Raw genomic sequence first — 20,135 nt, 5'->3', positions numbered from 1 at the left:
CTCCTTTTGGACATTTTTACCTTACAGGGGAGATGACGAAAACATTTTAGTGAGTCCAAAATGAATCTTCTGATGTTCCTGTCTCTTGTTACTATGTACAAACAGTTCTGTTCCTGACCTTTCCTAGGATATGTTGCACCAGGCAGTCTATACAAACTTACCTATATATATTGAGTATTGTAGAAGCATCCACTGAACTGTTCAATCGAAGGGCCACTTGAGGTGCCAACCCACTTGTCCACCTCTGATTCATGAGAAATTGCAGGCATGGGTACTTCTTTGGCTTGACAGGGAGTCTTGTATTTGTTGACTTGTCCCCAGTTCTACCTGAGCACTGAAATCCGAGCTAACATCATCTCTTGTCTATGATGTCCTTGGGACCAGTGACCAGTCATGGTCATTGGAGACTTAGTCTCCCTACTGAAGCATTAGCATCTCCCACACCAAGAAAACTGTGGTGCTCATGCTTTCTGACTTACTCAGTGGGTATGCAGCCCATGATACTTGGAACACGATGAAAGGTCTCCCCATGGATTCTACCCTACACTTTAGATAGGTGCCTCCTCTGTGCCTATCTCAACTCTCTGTCTTTCCCTACTGGCAGGCTCATATTGCCGCACACACACTGTGTGCAGTCCTTCTTACTGCTCCCGAGACATGACAAGAGCTTCTCTGTCCTGTCCTAGAAATGGCTATCACTATATATAACCCCAGCCACCACTTCCTGTTTTGTTCTGTTTGGTCTTGTCACATTACAAGATCCTATATATGTGTGTGTGTCAATATACATCTACATATATCTATATATCTGCATACCTGTTGCTGAAAACTAATAACTGTTCACTTTTTTCTCTTTTCCCTAAGATTTTACATTAAAAAGAATTCCAGCTCCCCTTTGTTTCCCTTTGTTGCATTCCACCTTCCTTCTTCCTCTCATGAGCAACAGGCATTGTGGGCGGCACGCCCTACAACCCATTTTTCCCTTCCTTATTGCTAACACAGTCTTGACTTTGCTCAAGCATTTATGTTCAAGAATCCAACTTTTTTTTTTCCAGAGCTGAGGACCGAACCCAGGGCCTTGAGCTTGCTAGGCAAGAGCTCTACCCACTGAGCTAAATACACCTCCTCCCACCTCTGCTCCTTTTTCCAAGACTCCTATGAGCACTGGCAAAGGTCAAATACAGCCTGATGGTGGCCACTGAGGGGTGAAGGCAAGAGACTGGGGGACTGGTTTCTGTGGGCCCCACAGAGCCAGGAAGCCTCACCTCCTACTAGAGGCCCTTCCCTTCCTATCTGCCCTCAGAGGTTTGTCTTTCAAGAACTGGGTTGGGCTGGGACAAGCAGGTTATCAGGACATCTAATCTAATGCCAAAGGCACACAGTAGCTGGTACCCTTTCTGTTTAGTCTTTATTATCTGCCAGCTGCTTATCTTGCAACTACTTACTCTTAACTAAAAACAATACCAACATCCTAGCCAGAAGGAAGCCAGACTTCATAAACGCCTCCATGACTCCTAAACAACAAAGAAAAAGGAAAAAAAAAAGATTTTTCCTTCTGTTGTTAGTTATCCTTTTGGGCTAGTACATTATTTTACCATGGTGTATTACTTTACCATGGTTGTGTGTATGTGTGTCTAAGGTCAGTGTTATGAAAGCCTGACCCAACGGTAAGTCTGCATTAGGATGTGGCATGTTAGGAATAGCCTCTCCGAACTGATTTCACGGTTTCTTTTTCTGTTGCAGGTTGCAGCATGTTTACCTTCCTGACATCTGTCACTGCGGCCATCAGCGGCCTCCTGGTGGGTTACGAACTTGGGCTCATCTCGGGGGCTCTTCTTCAAATCAGGACCCTGTTAGCCCTGACCTGCCATGAACAGGAGATGGTTGTGAGCTCCCTCCTCATTGGGGCCTTCCTGGCCTCTCTCACTGGAGGTGTGCTGATTGACAGGTATGGAAGAAGGCTCACTATCATCCTGTCCTCCTGTCTCCTAGGACTTGGAAGCTTGGTCTTGATAATGAGTTTGTCCTACACAGTTCTGATCATGGGACGCATTGCTGTAGGGGTTTCTATTTCGTTGTCTTCCATTGCCACTTGTGTGTACATTGCAGAGATTGCTCCCCAGCACAGAAGAGGCCTTCTTGTGTCACTGAACGAGCTGATGATTGTTATCGGCATCCTTTTTGCCTACATTTCAAATTACATGTTTGCCAATGTCTCCAATGGTTGGAAGTATATGTTTGGTCTTGTGATTCCCCTGGGGCTTTTGCAAGCCACTGCAATGTACTTTCTTCCTCCAAGTCCTCGATTTCTGGTAATGAAAGGACAAGAAGAAGCTGCTGGCAAAGTTCTCGGGAAGTTAAGAATGATCTCAGACACCACCGAAGAACTCACTTTGATCAAATCTTCCTTGAAAGATGAATATCAGTATACTTTCTGGGATCTGTTTCGCTCCAAGGACAACATGAGGACCCGAATCATGATAGGTCTGACACTGGTATTTTTTGTACAAACCACTGGCCAGCCAAATATACTATTCTATGCATCCACTGTCTTGAAGTCTGTTGGCTTCCAAAGCAATGAGGCAGCTAGCCTCGCCTCCACTGGGGTTGGAGTGGTCAAGGTGGTTAGCACCATCCCAGCAACCCTCCTGGTGGACCATGTTGGTAGCAAAACCTTCCTCTGCATTGGCTCCTCTGTGATGGCTGCTTCATTGTTGACCATGGGTATTGTGAATCTCAACATCAACATGAACTTCACCAATATCTGCAGAAGCCATAGTCCTCTTAACCAGTCCCTAGAGGAACCTGTGTTCTATGCAACAGGGAACCTGTCAACCAGCAACAGCAGTCTTGGGGAACACTTTAAAGGAGTCACTCCCCACAGCAAGGGCTCATTTATGCCCATGGGAAGTGGCGTGGACCAGAAAGGGGAGTTGACCTTCACATCTTTACCAAATGCTGGACTGAGCCAAACAGAACACCAGATAGTCACAGACCCTGCTGTTGTCCCAGCTGTTTACAAATGGTTGTCCTTGGCCAGCTTGCTTGTTTATGTCGCTGCTTTTTCAATTGGTCTAGGACCCAGTAAGTACTTCATTTATTCCTTTGCTCTTTCACTTGGTGATTGTTTTGCACTGCTTTTAATCAGTTCGAGCAATCTACTCAGAGTCTTGTCACATGTAGGCACAGGAAGCAAATGAGCATGCTAGTGGTACCTGATGTGCTGCAAAGGAGGAAGATGGGCCTCGTGTATACTTGTTTCTGAAAAGCACAAAGCTCATATTTGTTCAAAGCATTAGTTACTCATCACTATTCTCTTTACAGAAGCATACTTTAGCACAATTGACCAGGGGTGAATCAGACCTGGAAAGAGATTCATTGTTTTATGAATGCAACTTTATTGAGGTTGCATTGTATTCCATGAATCTCTTTATGGGTGGAAGGAAAAACAATTAATTGTTTAGATTTTCTGAAAGATATGATGATTGATGCATTCCAGTAATAATGAATAAGAAGTGAACTATGAGATGGGAAGAAGAATTTCTTTGAGTAAGTTTTATTTACTAGGGCAATTTTCTGGGGAATTGCCTGCTCTTTCATTAAATGGGAGAATGAATGTGTAGTTAGTCCCATACAACACAATCCAAGTTGACTTACAGACACCTACCTGCAAGTGTCTTTCATTTTCTAGACTTGGACTGTTCAAACTCAGAGCTAAGATAGTTGTTTGTTTCTGTTCTGTAGTCTTTTGACTCACAAGAAGTCTCAACCATTTTGTAGGGAGGTGGTGGAGGACCTTTTGTACAGGTCACTAGGGAAAAAAATGCTTAAAATCAAGAGTAGTGTTTCTCTAACACTCCTATCTCTGATTCCATCATCCTCCGACTCCCTTCTCTCTCCTTGCCTCCCTCTCTTTCTCCTCCCTCTTTCCACCCTTCTTCAATCCCTCCATTTAGTAGAGTTAGTTTTGAAACTAACTATAAGGATCAAGGTGATAAATCTTCTCTAGTAAAGGGAACTATTGACAGTTCCAGACCAAGAGGCATGTATAGGCTCGCCATTGAAGAAGGGATTCTGTGGGGGAATGTCACTCTCCAACACCATGTGGAGGAGTGTCTAGAACGAAGACATGCTCTAGCCATTCACTGCTAACTCATTAGCTATGTATTCAGGTGATGTCTGTCAGGGAACTTGATTTTAACTGACCAGGAGCCATGCTTGAAGCTGGGAAGCAGTCATGAACAGGCCAGATCTTGTTCTTATCTTCCAAGAGACTGGTGGACTAGCCTATGGTACAGCCCCTGTGTTGCCCTCTTAACATCAATCAGTAGAGTTGGCCTGCTTGATCTCCGTCAATTAATACTCTTGAACTTGCTGCATTAGCCTTTCTTTCCCTAATTCTATTACCTCATTATTTAAGTTTTACACCTACTTCTAAAATATCAGTTTCTATATAGGATTTTTTTTTTTTTCAAATTCCAGACAGGTAGGAAGGCAGGGATCTGGTAGATCCTGTACTGTGCCAAGTCAGCTGAGACAATTGAGGACTAAGGAGCTATAACTAGGTTGGGTAGCCAAGAAGAGGCAATCTTCTGGCAGCATAGGTAGGTAGACCTCCCCATATATGCTGTGAAGGAGCAGAGAGTAAATATTACTATGCCCTAGCCTCTGATTATTCTGTCTCATTCTTGATCCTGATTATTAAGACATATATAGCTTATTTTCAGAAAGTTGTTCACTCATGATATACTTATGTGATGGCTCTAGTTCTTAACTAATGACAGTTGGTGAAGCATCATTTTTATTTTTATTTTTATTTCAAGAAAGGCTTCATATTCTACAGGAGAATAAGGTATGAGTGTTGTCATATACCAAAGAACAACTTGACCTTGTTTGTAATTTTTTTCTGTATAAGCAAGCACAGTGAGATTTGTCCATCTGATAAACATTACATGATGGTTATGGATATACTGGCTTTCTTTGCCAGAATCTCTTGTCTTCTATGTTTATCATGAAACTAAAAAATGTTTCTTTTATATAGCTACTTTTTTTTTTATCCAATTCTTCGAAATATCAAGAGTTACCTTAGAATCTGAGTAAAAGCATAAAACAGGTATGCCCTCATGGTTTTAACTTAGAAACCCTCTTCAGTTGAAAGAAGTGATGTTGTAGTACACAGTGTCATAGAGAGTCACTGATCTTGAACTTTTGGAATCAACCTATGTAGGGAGTAGAGGAAGCCCTGAGTGAGTGAAGTCCTGAATGAATAAATGTGTATTTTGACATGAGCAAGGCCTGTCCAGGGCTCAGATACCAACAGCTCATAGTAAATTGTCAAAGCTGTTACCCATTTGGGGCAGGCAAGGCTTTCCTCAGAAGGCTGGGAATGTGTTTATGAACCATTGATCAGTGTGTGTGATGCCTAGCTATTGTAGCTTCTTCCTCCCTGATGGTTACAGCCTGGGACTGCTCACCTTCAGAGACCCCTACAGAGACTAGCTAAACCTCCCCTGTCCCACATCCTGTACATAACAAACACCCTGAGATTCCAGGTTGCCAATGGTTAGAGAACCTCTGCTCTACTCTGGCCCCAGCTTCATTGTACATGTGTCTGTGTGTCTGTCTTTTCCTCATTTCTCTGCTGCCCCTAGCCAGGGTTCAGGGACCCGAGCCACTCAGGACATGGACAAACCTATTCACCAGTAGAGTCTTTTAACATCATGTCACCCTTCTCTCTAGATTTTGGGATATTTTGAATGCAGTGCATTCTCTACCCCAGCATGTCACTTACTATCTTATTGCGTTAGAACAGAGGTCCCCTCTGTAGGAAATCCAGTTTGATTTTGGAAACAATAAAAGGTCCCTTGTTAGTTACCTTCTATGTCCCCTTAAAGTGCGCTCTGCTCTTTTTAGTTTTAAATGCATTTTAAGCTTAGTGTTAGGTATTGGAGATGAAGGGCTACCCCCTCCAGTAGCTCATATGTGCTAGGGCTTGGTCCTCAGCTGGTGGATCCAGTTTCCCCTTGGTCTTGATAGTAAATGTTAAGGAATTAGATGGCTTTCTATCACCGTGACAAAATATCTAAAAATCATCTTAAAAAGAGGGAAGATTCTTTTTGCCTCACCATGTCTGAGTTTTCCGTCTAGGATCACATGTCCCTTTTGCCATTGAGCCAATGGAGAGGCAGTGCGTGACAGGATAGACAGTGCATAGCCGAGGAGAATTCTCTTCATTGACACCAACAGAAAGAAGGGAGGAGGCGAGGATTCTCACATCTCCTTCAAGGGTGTACCCCCTAGTGGCTTTCCTAAGAGGGTCCACCACTTTCTAATGGCACTTCATGGTAGGCCAGAAGCAAGCTCTCAACACATAGGGGACACTCCAAACTCAGACACAGCAGTCAGTTATTTTTAGCTCAGTCCCATCTTTGAAGAGGCATTGGGAATAAGAGTGAATAAAAATAGTCTTTCATACTTTCATTGGGCTGTTAATACAACCCGCCCCCCCCCCCCCCCCCCCGCCCTGAGACACAGTCTCTCTCTTCTGAAGTTCTGCTATAGGTAGGTAAGTGTGTGTCTTTTTTAAGGCTAAGCTGCCAGGGGGAAAAAGGATAATGATCTTTTTAAAGCCTTTGATATATATTTACTTGGATAACTGAACTTTAGAAAAATATTGAACATGTGCATCAGTTAGAATTCAAGTTCAGCTGATACAGCAAAGACCAAAATAATAATAAATAATAATAAACAAGCTAGACATTCCTTCCTTCTTCTTCTTCTTTTTTTTTTTTTTTTTTTTTTTTTTTTTTTTTTTTTAAACTTACCAGCTGGAGCTGCATAGTTCTGGGTGCTATGGTGGTGCTCAGGGACAGGCTCTGGGAGCCTAATATAGGGTCTGGTGAAGCTGTAGGCTCCTTCTTTGTCATGATGCCTGTTTAAATACTGAGACACATTCAACAGTGTCACCAACCTTTACTAGTATGCTAGTGAACCCTTCAGAATACGCCCAGTGTGCACAGTACAGCCAGTTAAAGGAATGTCAGGTGGAGCAGGGCCAGGGTCATTATCCATGGCCATGTGGGTAACTTCAGTAGGGTGGGATCACTCCGGGTGATGAGCAGATTGAGATTTTTTAGTACACCCTGTCACTGTGTATGTGTGTGTGTGTGTGTGTATGTGTGTGTGTGTGTGTGTGTGTGTGTGTGATTGTGCATGTATTCACATGTGCTCTTGCATTCTTGTTTGTGTGCTGGACCTTGTGTACCACAGCATTCCTGTAGAGGTGAGAGGACATCCTGGGATGGCAGCCTTCACCTACCTTCTTGATGGAGTCTCTTGGTTACTTTGCTGTTGCATATGGCAAGGCATCTGACCCATGAGCATCTAGGGATTCCCCTCCTGCCTCCACCTTGCATCTCACTCTATGAACCCTGGGATTGTAGAAGCTTTGCCCAGTGAACCATCACATACCTGGGAGAAGCTGAAGAAGCAAAGGTTAGGAAGAGGGAAAGGAAAAGATTTAATAAGCCCCCCCCGGGGGGGGCGGTAAGCTGGTAGAGACATCTGCGGAAGGCTATGGTCTCTTTTTTTAATCATGGCCCGGAATATCTGCAGGGTGGAAAGAGAAGCTTAAACCAGAGTAGGGAAAAGTTAAATCTACTGAACTTGCCATAGTAAACTAGGAGTGTGTGGGAGGGAACCGCAGCCTGCTCTCATGTCTTCTCACATCAGTTCTGAGGACACTGGCCATCTGCAGAGAAATGGCTGTGTCTCTCCTGTGCTTGGCTTTGGCCTTAGAGAAGTTTTAAAGGCAGATCTGGCCAAATTTCCTGTTTCCTACTCTCAATAAGGAGACCCACGGTGTCATGTGGCATGGAGGCTAAACCACAGTGGTATTGAGGGCCTAGCACTAACCAGCAAGCTTGGCCTGTGGCTTTACTTTGGGCTTCCAAACTCATGCAGATTTGTCTTCCTGAACACTATCACCCATGATGGTATGGGAAAGGGATTCTGGGAAATGTAGTCCCATCTTAGCTAAAGTGCTGCAGCAAAGAATCACCATAATATAATCTATGGACTAAAAGAGAATACATGTGAATATAGAAAAATGTATTTCAAAAGGTTAAGGATTTTGAATTTAATCCTTTGGTTTGAGACACATTTTATAAATAATCAAGACGTTAATTAGCCTTCATTCTATCCATTTTTATAAAACAAGGTGAGGTCATTTCATTAGTATCTCATGGCTTTCATTTCTTTAGCTAGAAAACTAAGAGGTGTTCTTGACTAATGCACTGTGAAGGCGTTTGTGTTTGCTTTCTCAGGTTGTTAATTATCTCTCTTAAGTTGAGGGGTCTCACTTATCTCCAGTTCTCTGGTCACTCATGGCTTCCTGTTCCATCTCGCCTCCATGGGTATGAGACTTTTCTACTTCAGGGCTTCTCCAGCAGCCAAACAGGGCAAGGCCGAGGCTGAATTCTTTCTCCTCTTACATCAGGGCCCACCTTCACTTCCCCGTTTTTTGTTCCACAGAATTGCCACACCTGCAGCCTCTCAGGGTTGATTCTGGAGGTTTTTCTTAGTCCAGTCAGTGACCAAATACTTGGGCTTTCCCTCAACAATGGATCCTGTATTAATTGATTTTTTTTTCCTATTTCTGCCATCCTGCCGTAGTCCTATGGGTTGTTGTTGTTGTTTGTCTTTGCGGGGGTGGGAGGGTTTTGAGACAGTGTTTTGTTTTGTTTTGTTTTGTTTTGTTTTGTGGATAGGAGGGTTTTGAGACAGGGTTTCTCTGTGTAGTTTTGGAGCTGTCCTGGATCTTGCGCTATAGACCAGGCTGGCCTCGAACTTGCAGAGATCCGTCTAGCTCTGCCTCCCGAGTGCTGGGATTAAAGGTGTGTACCACCACCACCCGGCTATCCCTACCTTCTTATTACTAAATCACTGAGAGCGTATCCAAGTAGTTCCATTCCAGGTCTTGCTCACACCCTTCCATCTTCCTTACATGCCGACTTTACACTGTATCAGAGAAATCAACTGCTTTCTGAAAAGATAGTAATTTTTTTTCTTTATGGAAAGGAAGTAAGAATCTGCAAAAGATTCTGAGGTCACACAGGTTAAAGTCTATAGGCCCAGGTTTCTTTGGCTCATTCCATACTCTCTACCGTGATTTAACCCATTCCTGAAAGGGAAACTCAGTTTCTTGGGGCCTTCTATCAGCTCCCTGAACTGTATCAGGGCATCTGTGTTGTTAGTTACATTGGAGACTAAAGCACTCTGTAGCCATCATTCACACAGAGGGACATTGAAACTCCACGTACATGCGCAGTCAGTGAAATGCAGGCATTGCATGGTGAGGTGATGTTTCACCCCTTAGGGCTTCTTTATTTTCCACTCTTCCCCCCATCTCTAGTCGAGAAACACAGAACACATGTAGTGTCTTCCCTCTCTACTCATCCCAATCTTTCCTACCTTTGAAGCTTCCAAAAATCTCTATGAACCCACTCAAATTTCTTTTTTTTTTTTTTTTTTTTTTTTTTTTGAGCTGAGGATCGAACCCAGGGCCTTGCATGGCAAGTGCTCTACCACTGAGCTATGTATACAGCATGTATGACTATAGGCCAGAAGAGGGCACCGGATCTCATTTCAGATGGTTGTGAACCACCATGTGGGTGCTGGGAATTGAACTCAGGACCTCTAGAAGAGCAGCCAGTGCTCTTAACCTCTGAGCCATCTCTCCAGCCCCTCAAATTCTTAAAAGGCCTGTGTTTGTATGAGCTATTAATGTCTCATGTAGAGTTACTCAGTTCCAGGACACGAAGAGTCTGAGTTAAAAGGTAGAAACCCTGAGTTCTAATCCCAGACCTTTCATTTATTGATTTACGAGCCATTTTCTACTCTCAGTTGTTCCTAGTCAGTGGGCATAGGAATGTGGCATCTGCTAGAGAGGATCGGTGCATGCCAGGTGAGCCAGTGTGTTCAGGATGCCACAGAGCACAGGCCTACTGCGGACGACAGTGCAGCAGTACAAGTCAGTCCTTGCGTGGCAGCTTGCATTGCTTCTGTACATTCCTTTTGCCTTATTCATTGGAGAACAGTTAGTAGATCATGTGTTCCTGGAAAAAGAAAATATGGGTCTTGTGTTTTTTTCTTTCTGACCTTTTTAATGTGAGTACCTTATTATAATTCTGCTTATAAATCATGCCAGGTCACATTTGGATTGTGAAGGGAGCTGGGAAAAGGCATTCAAACTAGGATGTAGTGCAGCTCAGAGTCAGCTCTAGCGGGTGGGTGAAGGACCCAACAACTTTGGAATGCTACTCAGCCAGAGCAAGTCCTCTTGCTGCCAGGCACCATCCCGAGGCTTTGTGCAGAACAACACCTCACTTGAGCATGACTTTCAAAAATCTGGTTTTTTGTTTTTGTTTTGTTTTGTTTTTGTTTTTATTTTTTTATTTTTTTGCCTATAAGCAAAGAAGCTGGGAGACAGTCACACTCAGAACCAGCTGGGAGGCAGCTAGGGCATGTTTTTTTGTTAAGTGCCAAAGAGCATCCTGGATTTCCTTGGGCACCTTTGCTTTTTTGCCACAACATGGAGCAGTTAGTCTTTTTGAGATCTTCTAGGTCCAAAGTAGTGCTTGCTCCTGGATGGGGAAGCTGACATGGAAGGCGCTTAGGATGCGAGAAAGGGATGAACTCTCTCGCCCATCCCGTAGTGTCTAACTCAAAATGGCAGCTCCAAGGCCTGGCTCGGGTGTCACATGGGAGACTGGGTCATGCTGTGACAGAGGCCAGCATCTGAATCAACTCTCCTGACACGAACAATAACATCCCACTGTGGCCTGGGGATAGAGATTTTCCTAGTGTAAAGAATTGTCCTTTAGTGGCACACACTTTTAATCCCAGTACTCAAAAGAGGCAGGGGCAGGCAGGTGGGTCTCTGAGTTTAAGGCCAGCCTGGTCTACAATGAGTTCCAGGACATCCAAGAGATAAGGAAATCCTGTCTAGAAGAGCCAAAATATAAAAAAAAAATTGAAAATTTGCCCTTTATTTTGCAAAGAGCTAGCAACTCATGTCTATATCTGTGCTGTGATTTCTTTTTCTTTCCTAAAGAAAACATACCATAGGGGAATTCCATTTCGATACTCAAAATCTTACTGTAGAGCTTTGGCATAAACTTCGAGAACCAGTTAGAGCTTCACAAATGTTATTAGGAGCGAGCTTTTCATACCAGATTTGAACACATTATTAAACGTATTAGCCCGGTGTGAGTATTGCTCAAGTATGGAATTTAGAGATTTTATTACTTGTCAAACAAACAAATCCTTTGTATAAGTAGAGGTGTAACGGGGCAAGTACTTGCTGTTCTAAAGCAACATTAAAAGGAAGATTAAACTATCCTTATTAAATCTTCTTAAGTATGCGTTGGCTTAGAGCAACATTCTTTAATTACATTAGATCATAGTGTGGCTCTCTTCTGCCAGGAAAGCGCTGCTATTCTTAGGTTAAAGTGGATGCCCCGAGTCATTTTGCTCTCAGCTCCTCTCCTTCTCTAACTGTGAAATAACAAGGTTGCCTTAGGAGCTAGAATTTAGGAGGAAGGGACCTAAATGTGGCATCAAGTAATGCTATGTACTTCCTTTTCTGCACTTGAAATAGCATTCTGTGAAGGAGTCCACTGCCTTCGCCCATCTGCTGGAGGGGTTCACAGGACAGAAGAGAGAAGAACTCTTGTTTGTGTTTGTGCAACTAATAGCCAGATTCTTGCATGAAACTAAGTCAGGACACAAGCCTCACTGCCATTGTTCAGGAGACTTACTGAATAGTCAACTATTCACGCCTTGCCCATCACTTTGACGTAGGTTCGAAGTCCTAACCCAACTTTCCCAGTGCGTGCTCAAGGAGCTCTTGACCATCATTTGAGCTCCTTTTAATTACTGAGAATTTTTTAGCATACAATCACAGGCTCTTGATATTATGACAACATCTACTTAACGCTCCCCGAGTAAAGACGAGCCAAACTCAGAGCCTGTTGTTATTATGTCATGAGTTCATTTGAGGTAATATCTGTGCAGAAACCCAGTCCCCCCTACAACACCCACTGGATCTCAGAAACAGATATGTGTGGCTGTTCTTTTATCTTTTTTGAGGGCAATATTTGTACATCTGTATTTACTAACAAATATCAATCACTACAGAATGGTATACAGCCAGCATACAGTGTAACATATGTAACAATAATTCTTTTTTTTTCAGTCCACATCTTCATAGAGCCACAGTTCATTCTATGTCACTCTAAATGTCATCACCACAGTTGCCCCTAATCCTGTATGGGTTCGGCTCTCCTATACTTGTATCTCCTAGACATTGGTCCATCCTCCATCATACTTTCCTTTCTTAACAACCTGCTCCCCCGACTTTCCACTAGTGAACTCAGCTGTCTAGGCTTCTCATTCCATTCCTTGACCACCATCTCCCAGGGGCACGGGTGGCTGTTCTAATCCCAAAATTCCCATGTCCATAAATTAATTCTCCCTTCTCTCGTTCCTAACTATCTTTTCACCAGGAGCAGATGTAAGGAAGTTTTTCTCCGGGTCATAGACTAAGTTAGGTAATGAGGCTGTGACTATCACCCTTCAACTAAACTACCCTTATGTCATATATTCAAGTGGCACATCACACCAAAAACTGAATGACAGGTGACGTCAGAGCATCCCTTCTTACATTGTCTACCAGCTCTGGAGCGCAAAATAGGCAGGAATAAGCATATTGAAAAGGCCAAGAAGAGAAAACAGAGGGAGAAAATGGTGAAAATCCTCCATTCATTCATCCAGCAGGGGGATGGGGCACAGCATGGCACACGTGGCATGGGCCAAGTGCTGGACATTCAGGTGTGGATGGGAGAGGCCCCACCTTGCGTCCGTGGAGCCAGTGATGGAACCAGGGATAAGGACGACAATGAATACATACATAATACAGGTTCAGGGCAGAACAGTGTTCAGTTTATGTGAAAGCAAGGGCAGCAGACACTAAAGGGGGGTAAGAGGAGGGGTGTCAATGGAGGAGGTTTGCTTCAGGTAGGAAAGTACAGAGGGTGTTTCTGAGGCCGTCCTATTGGGGTAAGTTTTGTATAAAGCAGTGTGGGTATCTGGAAGAGGGAGTTTTCAGCTTGGATAAATGATGGCAGGTCAAGTGCCCCCAAGGATGGACATGAGCATGAAAGATTAGGAGAATGTAAAAAAAAAAAAAAAAAAAAAAAAAAGCCAATTGAGTCTGTATGCCATAGTGCTAGAATTTGGATGGGATTTTTTTTGCCTGGGACTTCCTGTCTCAATCAAGCTCCACAGTGGAGGAGTCTGGGCAAATAAATTAATCTGAAATTTTCGGTTTGCTAACCTGGACAGTAGGCTGGTTGGGGGACAGTGGTGTCAGACTTCTGATTATGGTCTAGACATGGGAAGTTCAGATACTGCCAGCGCTGATGTCAGCAAGCACTCTGCTTAAACCACCCAGGGACGGACACACAGGAAGTGCTCCAGGGCTCGCTAGTGATGTATGATGTCACCGCCAGCCTCACTGTCCTTCCGATCTCAGTTGGACTGATGCTATAGACATAGACCTGCAGCTTTGAGAAGTGTGGCCCATCATGGATCACCTGTAGTCAAGGTTTCCTAGGAATCCAGACAGGTTTTCCAGGAGATCTCGATGGTGAGAGTAAAAGGTGTAAATTTAGCCAAGAAACAAAATGTTCACTCGTCAAAGTCTGTGCAGTTAATTCAGACTCTCAGTTTGACGCTGTGGGCAAATCCTTTGGTGTGGGCCCTGGTTTCCTGTGGTTGTGAATCAGTCCTGGCATCTAGAGAGGGTGGTAGGTGGGAGCCTATGGCTCACATGGAGCCCCCATGTGCATTGGGCCAAAAAATTCTACTCCAATAAAAGTACTCAATTGAGGGCACAAAGCCATCTCTAAAATTTGATGTGTAAGGAAGGTTAAATTTAAAATCAAGGCCATTTTTATAGTGCTAGACAAAATGCTGATTTCCAAGTTTTTCCATTTTGTTCTCCAAGTATGAGACCTAATTCTCCTTTTAGAAAAAGATTTGAATTTAGCAGTATCATGGACTAATCATGCTTACTTATTTATTACTTAAATTTATTAACTTTTATTTTCCTTTTCCTTTTTCAAATCACACTTCTTTATATGTGTGTATCTGTTTGTGAGTAGGCGGTGATGGTACATGTATGTCATTGTGTATATTCAGAAGTCAGAGGACAACTTTTGAGAATCAGTTTTCTCTTTCCACCATGTAGGGGTCCTAGGGATTGAACTCAGGCCATCAGGCTTGGTGGCAAGCACCTTTTACCCCCTGAGCCATCTTACTTGTACTTTCATGATGTAATATGTCTCTATACATCTAAGACCTTCTTTTTCTTTTTTTTGAGACTGGCTCTTACTATGTAGCTTAGGCTGGTCTCAAATCCATATCCTCCTGCCTCAGCCTCCCTGAGATTAAAAAGCATGAACCACTATGCCTAGCTAAATCAAGTATCTTAAAACTTGATGCAAAACAAGCAAAGATTTGAGGCAAGTTATTTGTAATTTTTTTCCTAAGGGAATTATGTGACAGTCTAAACCTGGGACTTGGAAAAAAAAAATTTTTTTTTCCTTTTTTTGCTCACCTGACTAGTATTAGAGCTTGTAGACATATTTTAGTGAATTATCTTAGCCTTGAAAATTGCATTCAATTCCTCTGGTCTGAATGGGAAAGTACAGTTAATAACTGTAATGAAAGATCTTTAGAGAAAGATCATCCCCTGGCCAAAAGTAATTAAGGTGTCAGTGACTGGAAAAGAGCTGTGGTTTTACCCACTTGCAAGCTAACAGGTTAGCCTGAATGTTCAGACAAGATGTAAGACTCCTTGGTCAGAACATAAGGCTATTCATAGTAACAATGAGGAGGATATCAGCACTTATGGCAGAAGATGCCCAGGCTTCCCAGGTCAACATGATTATATATAAAATAGCTACACAGTTGATGGGCCACCTGACAGAGGAACCTAGAGCCTGGAAAACCCAAATCTTTGGTAACAGAGACAATAAGTCAACCTGTTTTCTTCCCTGGAGGCAGTATTTTATTTACTTCACAGTAACCAAAGCTGTCCCTTTCTTCACAGGGAGGTCATTCAGCTGTGTAATGAAGCCTTAGGGGGTCTGTAGCAAAGATCTGTCAGAGCCCCTGCTCACAGGCATGGAGGAGTGCCAGAGACACATGGAAAACTGTCTTCCAGCTCACTTATGTTAGAACTCAGATGCCCTCTTCTGTTTCCCAGAGTGCTTGAGAGCTCAAGGTGCCCCAGCCTAACCTGTTGCTTTGTTTCATTGTCAGAGCTGAACCGGCCCTTTGGAGGATGGTATCAGTGGGAAGCAGAAGAGTCATCCGCCATAACAGTTCAGTTTAGAGGGCCGAGCCAGATAGCTCTGGCTCTTTAAAGACAACTGCTCATGTGATGCTTACAAAGCTACAGTTTATGACAACTCCAGGCATGTGAACAGCAGGTTCTAATTTGGAAGTTTCCTTCGCTGTTCCATGCCAAACCCATGCTGGGTTCAAGACAAAGGTTGACATTCCAGAAGTGCATCATGTGTTTCATAAGAGATCTTGATCAGCTCTGCATTTCCTCCTGGGCCCCAGGCCCCCAGTGTTCAGAACCATCGGCGTCAAAGACTTTTCAAGTGTTCATCTTCCTGCTACACTATGTTGGTTGGATAAAAATAGGGCACATTACCGAAATAATAATAATAATAATAATAATAATAATAATAATAATATTATTATTATTATTATTATAAATTATTATTTTTATTTTGCTGGAGCTGAGGATCAAACCCAGGGCCTTGCACTTGCTAGGCAAGCACTCTACCACTGAGCTAAATCCCCAACCAAAGATTATTTTTTAAATGGTAGAATTTTAACCTCAAATGCAGGTAGTACAGTAATATTCACATAGTGGGTGTGATAAGTGTCCCTCCCTTTAATATCTTTAGAATGTTTTTTCCTTTCAGATATGACCCACATTTGCACAATGGTCACTGTTCTTTTCTCCCTAGTCAGCTAGGTTTATTTGACTGAAGTGAGTTATTTGGCCCTTTGGTGCTGGTTGTCAAAGTGTATCAGAAACATTACACCTGCCTAGTGCTACCCTAACTTTGTGGGGAGTTTTCTGACAGGGGAGAAGCTTACAGAAATTTGGGCATCTTTAGAGTTAGAAGATCTAGTCGTGATGCTAATGAAACCAAGAGTTCTCCATGGTGCCTCTGTATAGCAGCAGAGCTGAACACACAAAGGAATGGCGCCGTCCATTCTGTGACCATTAGCAACTGTGCACACAAGACATGTGTTTAGCTTCCAGACAGTGCTCCCATTATAATCCTCTGTCCTGGAACACTATATCCTGCATATCAGACACATTAAAGAAACAGATTGAAGTTTTAACATTATCTTAATAAGCACAGACATTCATTTGTTACTTAACTGTTTTCCAGAACACATTAAGAATTGTTCCAGGGAGCATTTGGAGCAATAAAAACCACAGTAGTTCCCTAATTGTAGCATTTATAATGAAAGCAGTACAGTACAAAATACTACATCTACATACAATACTTCAAATGCCATGTCCCTCAAGCTCCAACTAGCAAAGAGAAATTCCTTGCCAGTCACTGAGTTTATATTTGTATTTGTTTGCATTTTGAGTGTGGCTTCTGTCTTTTTAGGATATATGTATTGTACTCTAGGAGAGTCCTCCAAGATACTTCAAAGGAAATCAGTTTCCAAAGCTTTGACTTTAAAACAACACATTTCTTAAAAATTTTTCCTTCCTAAGCCAGATATGGCAGCACATGTCTGTAATCCCAACACTTGGAAATCGGAGGCAGAAGGGTCAGGAGTTCAGGGTCATCTTTGACTACATATTACACACAACTCTGTCCAAAAAAAAAAAAAAAAAAAAAAAGCATAAAATAGGGGCTGGAAAATGGCTCAATGGGCAGGTATGTTTGCTTTGTCAATAGAAGGACTTGAGTTTGAATGCCTAGCATCTACGTTAAGAGAAGAGTGTGCCTGTACCAGTACCTGTAACCCCTGTAACATTGGTGAGCAGAGAGAGTTAGATCCTGAGAGCCGACTGGCCAGCCAGCTACATAGTTCAATGAGCGATCCTGTGCCAAGGCAGTCAAGTGAAGGATGGGGGGGGAGGAGGTGAGGAGACAGCCAACATTGCTCTGGCCTCCACTTGCACACACATGGGCCTGCACACCCACTAACATACATGCTTCCCCTATACACACCATACAGAGTGAAAATTAAATTGCCCTTCCTGTCTTTTTAGTTATATATATTCCCCTATTTAAAAGAAAGCCATTTATTACTCCATCAGAGTTACTATTATTAGATACATGGCAAAAAAGACACTTGAAAATATTATGTAGGTGTTGAGAAATGACTCAAATGACTAGATAATAGTCCTTTCATTTCCAGTGATTTGCTTTCAACAAAAAAATAAAGAATGACCTAATCAAATTACCAGCTGACAGATCATCACAAATAACTTTGGTTGTTAATTCAAAGAACTGAGTGACATTGTTAGTTCTGAATTCCTTCAACTCACCACCTATTTTATTGAGGATAGTACATTTCATCTATTTCAAAAGTGGAAACATAACATATCACTCTATAAATAAGTGACATTCTCCCACAGAAACATGATAAACAAAAATCTCTCATCCATCACGTGAAGGTGCCTGCAATACATTATTTTTGTGTTCAGTAATTTATAAGCATTTTGAGATGCTTTGATCATGTACTAATTATGGTGTTAAGACATTCAGAAAAGAAAAACCAAACTATCTTAGAATATGTAAAACTAAACTTTAATTCAGTTTACGTTTGTAACTTTTCCCACTGAAATGCTTAGGGCATTTGCTGAAAGCATTCTGAGCTGACTTTGCAGGCTTAAGTGAAAATATGCTTAAGTGAAAAAAAGTTTCAAACAGGGATGGCATGAAGTCCTACTGGAAACATCTAGAAGTGACTGCTGAACAGGGTATAGACATTGCATCCTCTGCTAGTATGTAAATCGATGATGAAAACGTTAATGTGAATTATAAGTAACAAAAATACTTAGTTCTTCAAATCTCAAGTTACTTTTAAGGCTACATGAGTGAGAAAGGGTGAATTTGAAGCCCTTTCCTTTCCTATTTTTTGGTGCCTGATTTAAAAAAAAAAAAAAAAGGCAGGGTCCGTTTTTTAGTGGGGCATAGTGGAGCACACCTTCAATTCCAGCACTTGGGAGGCAGAGGTAGGTGGCTCTCTGACGGTTTGAGACCAGCATGGTCTATGTAATAAGGAGTTACATGGTGAGAAGCTATCTCAAAAGGAGGGCAGGGGCTTCATTTTAAATTTAATTTTGTTTTAAATTAAGAGCCATTCTGTTTCATTCAGTTTCCCCTAATATACTTTCCTGAAAAATCATTCTGGTTTTTTTTTTTTTTTTTTTTTTTTTGAGACAGGGTTTCTCTGTGTAGCTTTGCGCCTTTCCTGGAACTCACTCTGTAGCCCAGGCTGGCCTTGAACTCACAGAGATCCACCTGCCTCTGCCTCCCGAGTGCTGGGATTAAAGGCGGGCACCACCACCGCCTGGCGTCTGTTTGATTTTTTGATTAGGAATCCTTAATTGGGAAACACAACTCTTTATTTCATTGCCTGTGTTGGTTTGTAATCTAAGCAAGTTTTGGGTAACATTCGCGAAAAAAGTATTTGTTTTACAAAAGGCCATGAGTGGCACAATTCAGGGACACTGAGGGAACCCACAAAGAAATGAAAGTTACCTGCTCCTCTTCAGGTTGGAGCTGGTGGTCTCTGGTAGAATCTGTTGTTAAAAGATTAAGGAAAAGATTAACTCTCAGGAGTAAGCATCTGGTGGGAAGGGATAGTATATTTCAGCTCCTATTCCCTTTTGTTTTATATTATGTGCATTGGTGTTTTGCTGTGGGTAGCAGGTCCCCTGGAACTGGAGTTACAGACAGTTGTGAGCTGTCATGTGGGTACTGGGAACTGAACCCAGGTCCTCTGGAAGAGCAGTCAGTGTTTTTAACTGCTGAGCCATGTCTCCAGCCCTCCTATTCACATTGTAAGCACCTCTTTGCAGGAGAGCTAGGCGTGGCATGTTCTGCTTGTAGAGGCCATAAAACCATGGGGCTTGGATTTACTTCTGCCACGTGCAGGGCACGGCTCCCTTGGCAAATCCACCTGCTGAGCTCTCTGCAGCTCAAGTGTGGAACTCCCTCTGAAGTCGTTAGGCATTCTCTGGCAGGGGTTGCAAGGCCTCAGTGAGAGTTTCAGACTCTGGGTTCACACGCCAGGTGGTTCAGGGAAAACTCCTGCCAAATGGAAAGTGTGCCCAGAGAGCTGCAGGATTTAAATCTGAAAGCGGAGGGCGTTAAATGACAGACAGGTTTTGTAGGAGAAACTGGGGCAGTGGCCAGAATAAGTAAGAGGCAGGGAATACTCAGGGGGACTTACATGGGACAGAACTGCGACCTTCTTATCCCTCCCAATCCAAGGCTGTATCCTCACAGAGTGACATCAATGTATTTGTCTCTCCTGGTCTTTTGGTGACACTCTGTGTCTGTAGACTCCAGCTGGATCTGGCAAGTTCTTGTGGGGCCCTGATGAACTGATACCATGTGATACAGGCTTTCCATAGCTGTTGGTTGATTCCAGTCCCCGACACACTCAGATTTCCGTAGTCATGACAGCTTAGAGGTGACATTAGGGGCATTTCTGGCTCTGGCATGTAGAGGGGTACAAATGGCTGCAGTGGTCCTGTCATAGCAGGACAGAGGTAGAATGATCGAGTCTGGGTGAGATGCTTTATGTCTGCTGAGTGGTGGCGGCAGTGTACACAGACTTGCTGTACTGTATGTGTTGCGAGCACTCTGTGGAGTAGACAGGACAGTGCATCTTCCTCTGGCCCGTCACTGGGGTAAGGAAGAAAGAGTATGCTCAAAGGCACCCCCCTTTTCTTCCGTGTGCCGGTGAAAGAGAACAGTCCCATGTAGCAGGAGATTGATTTTCTT

The 20,135-nt window shown here is 42.9% G+C and overlaps 1 protein-coding gene across 1 annotated transcript in view; it reads left to right on the top strand.

Annotated features, from left to right (window-relative positions):
- Window positions 1-20,135, top strand: part of Slc2a12 (solute carrier family 2 member 12) — a 57,523-nt gene that overhangs the window by 18,174 nt on the left and 19,214 nt on the right. Inside the window, exon 2 of the mRNA XM_036168673.1 lies at window positions 1,744-3,084. Within this exon, the coding sequence (XP_036024566.1) occupies window positions 1,744-3,084 (1,341 nt within the window). The remainder of the gene's footprint in view (window positions 1-1,743; window positions 3,085-20,135) is intronic.

Source organism: Onychomys torridus, chromosome 19, assembly GCF_903995425.1.
Source record: "Onychomys torridus chromosome 19, mOncTor1.1, whole genome shotgun sequence".
Classification (NCBI taxonomy): domain Eukaryota; kingdom Metazoa; phylum Chordata; class Mammalia; order Rodentia; family Cricetidae; genus Onychomys; species Onychomys torridus.
This window is presented reverse-complemented; position numbering and strand designations above follow the sequence as displayed.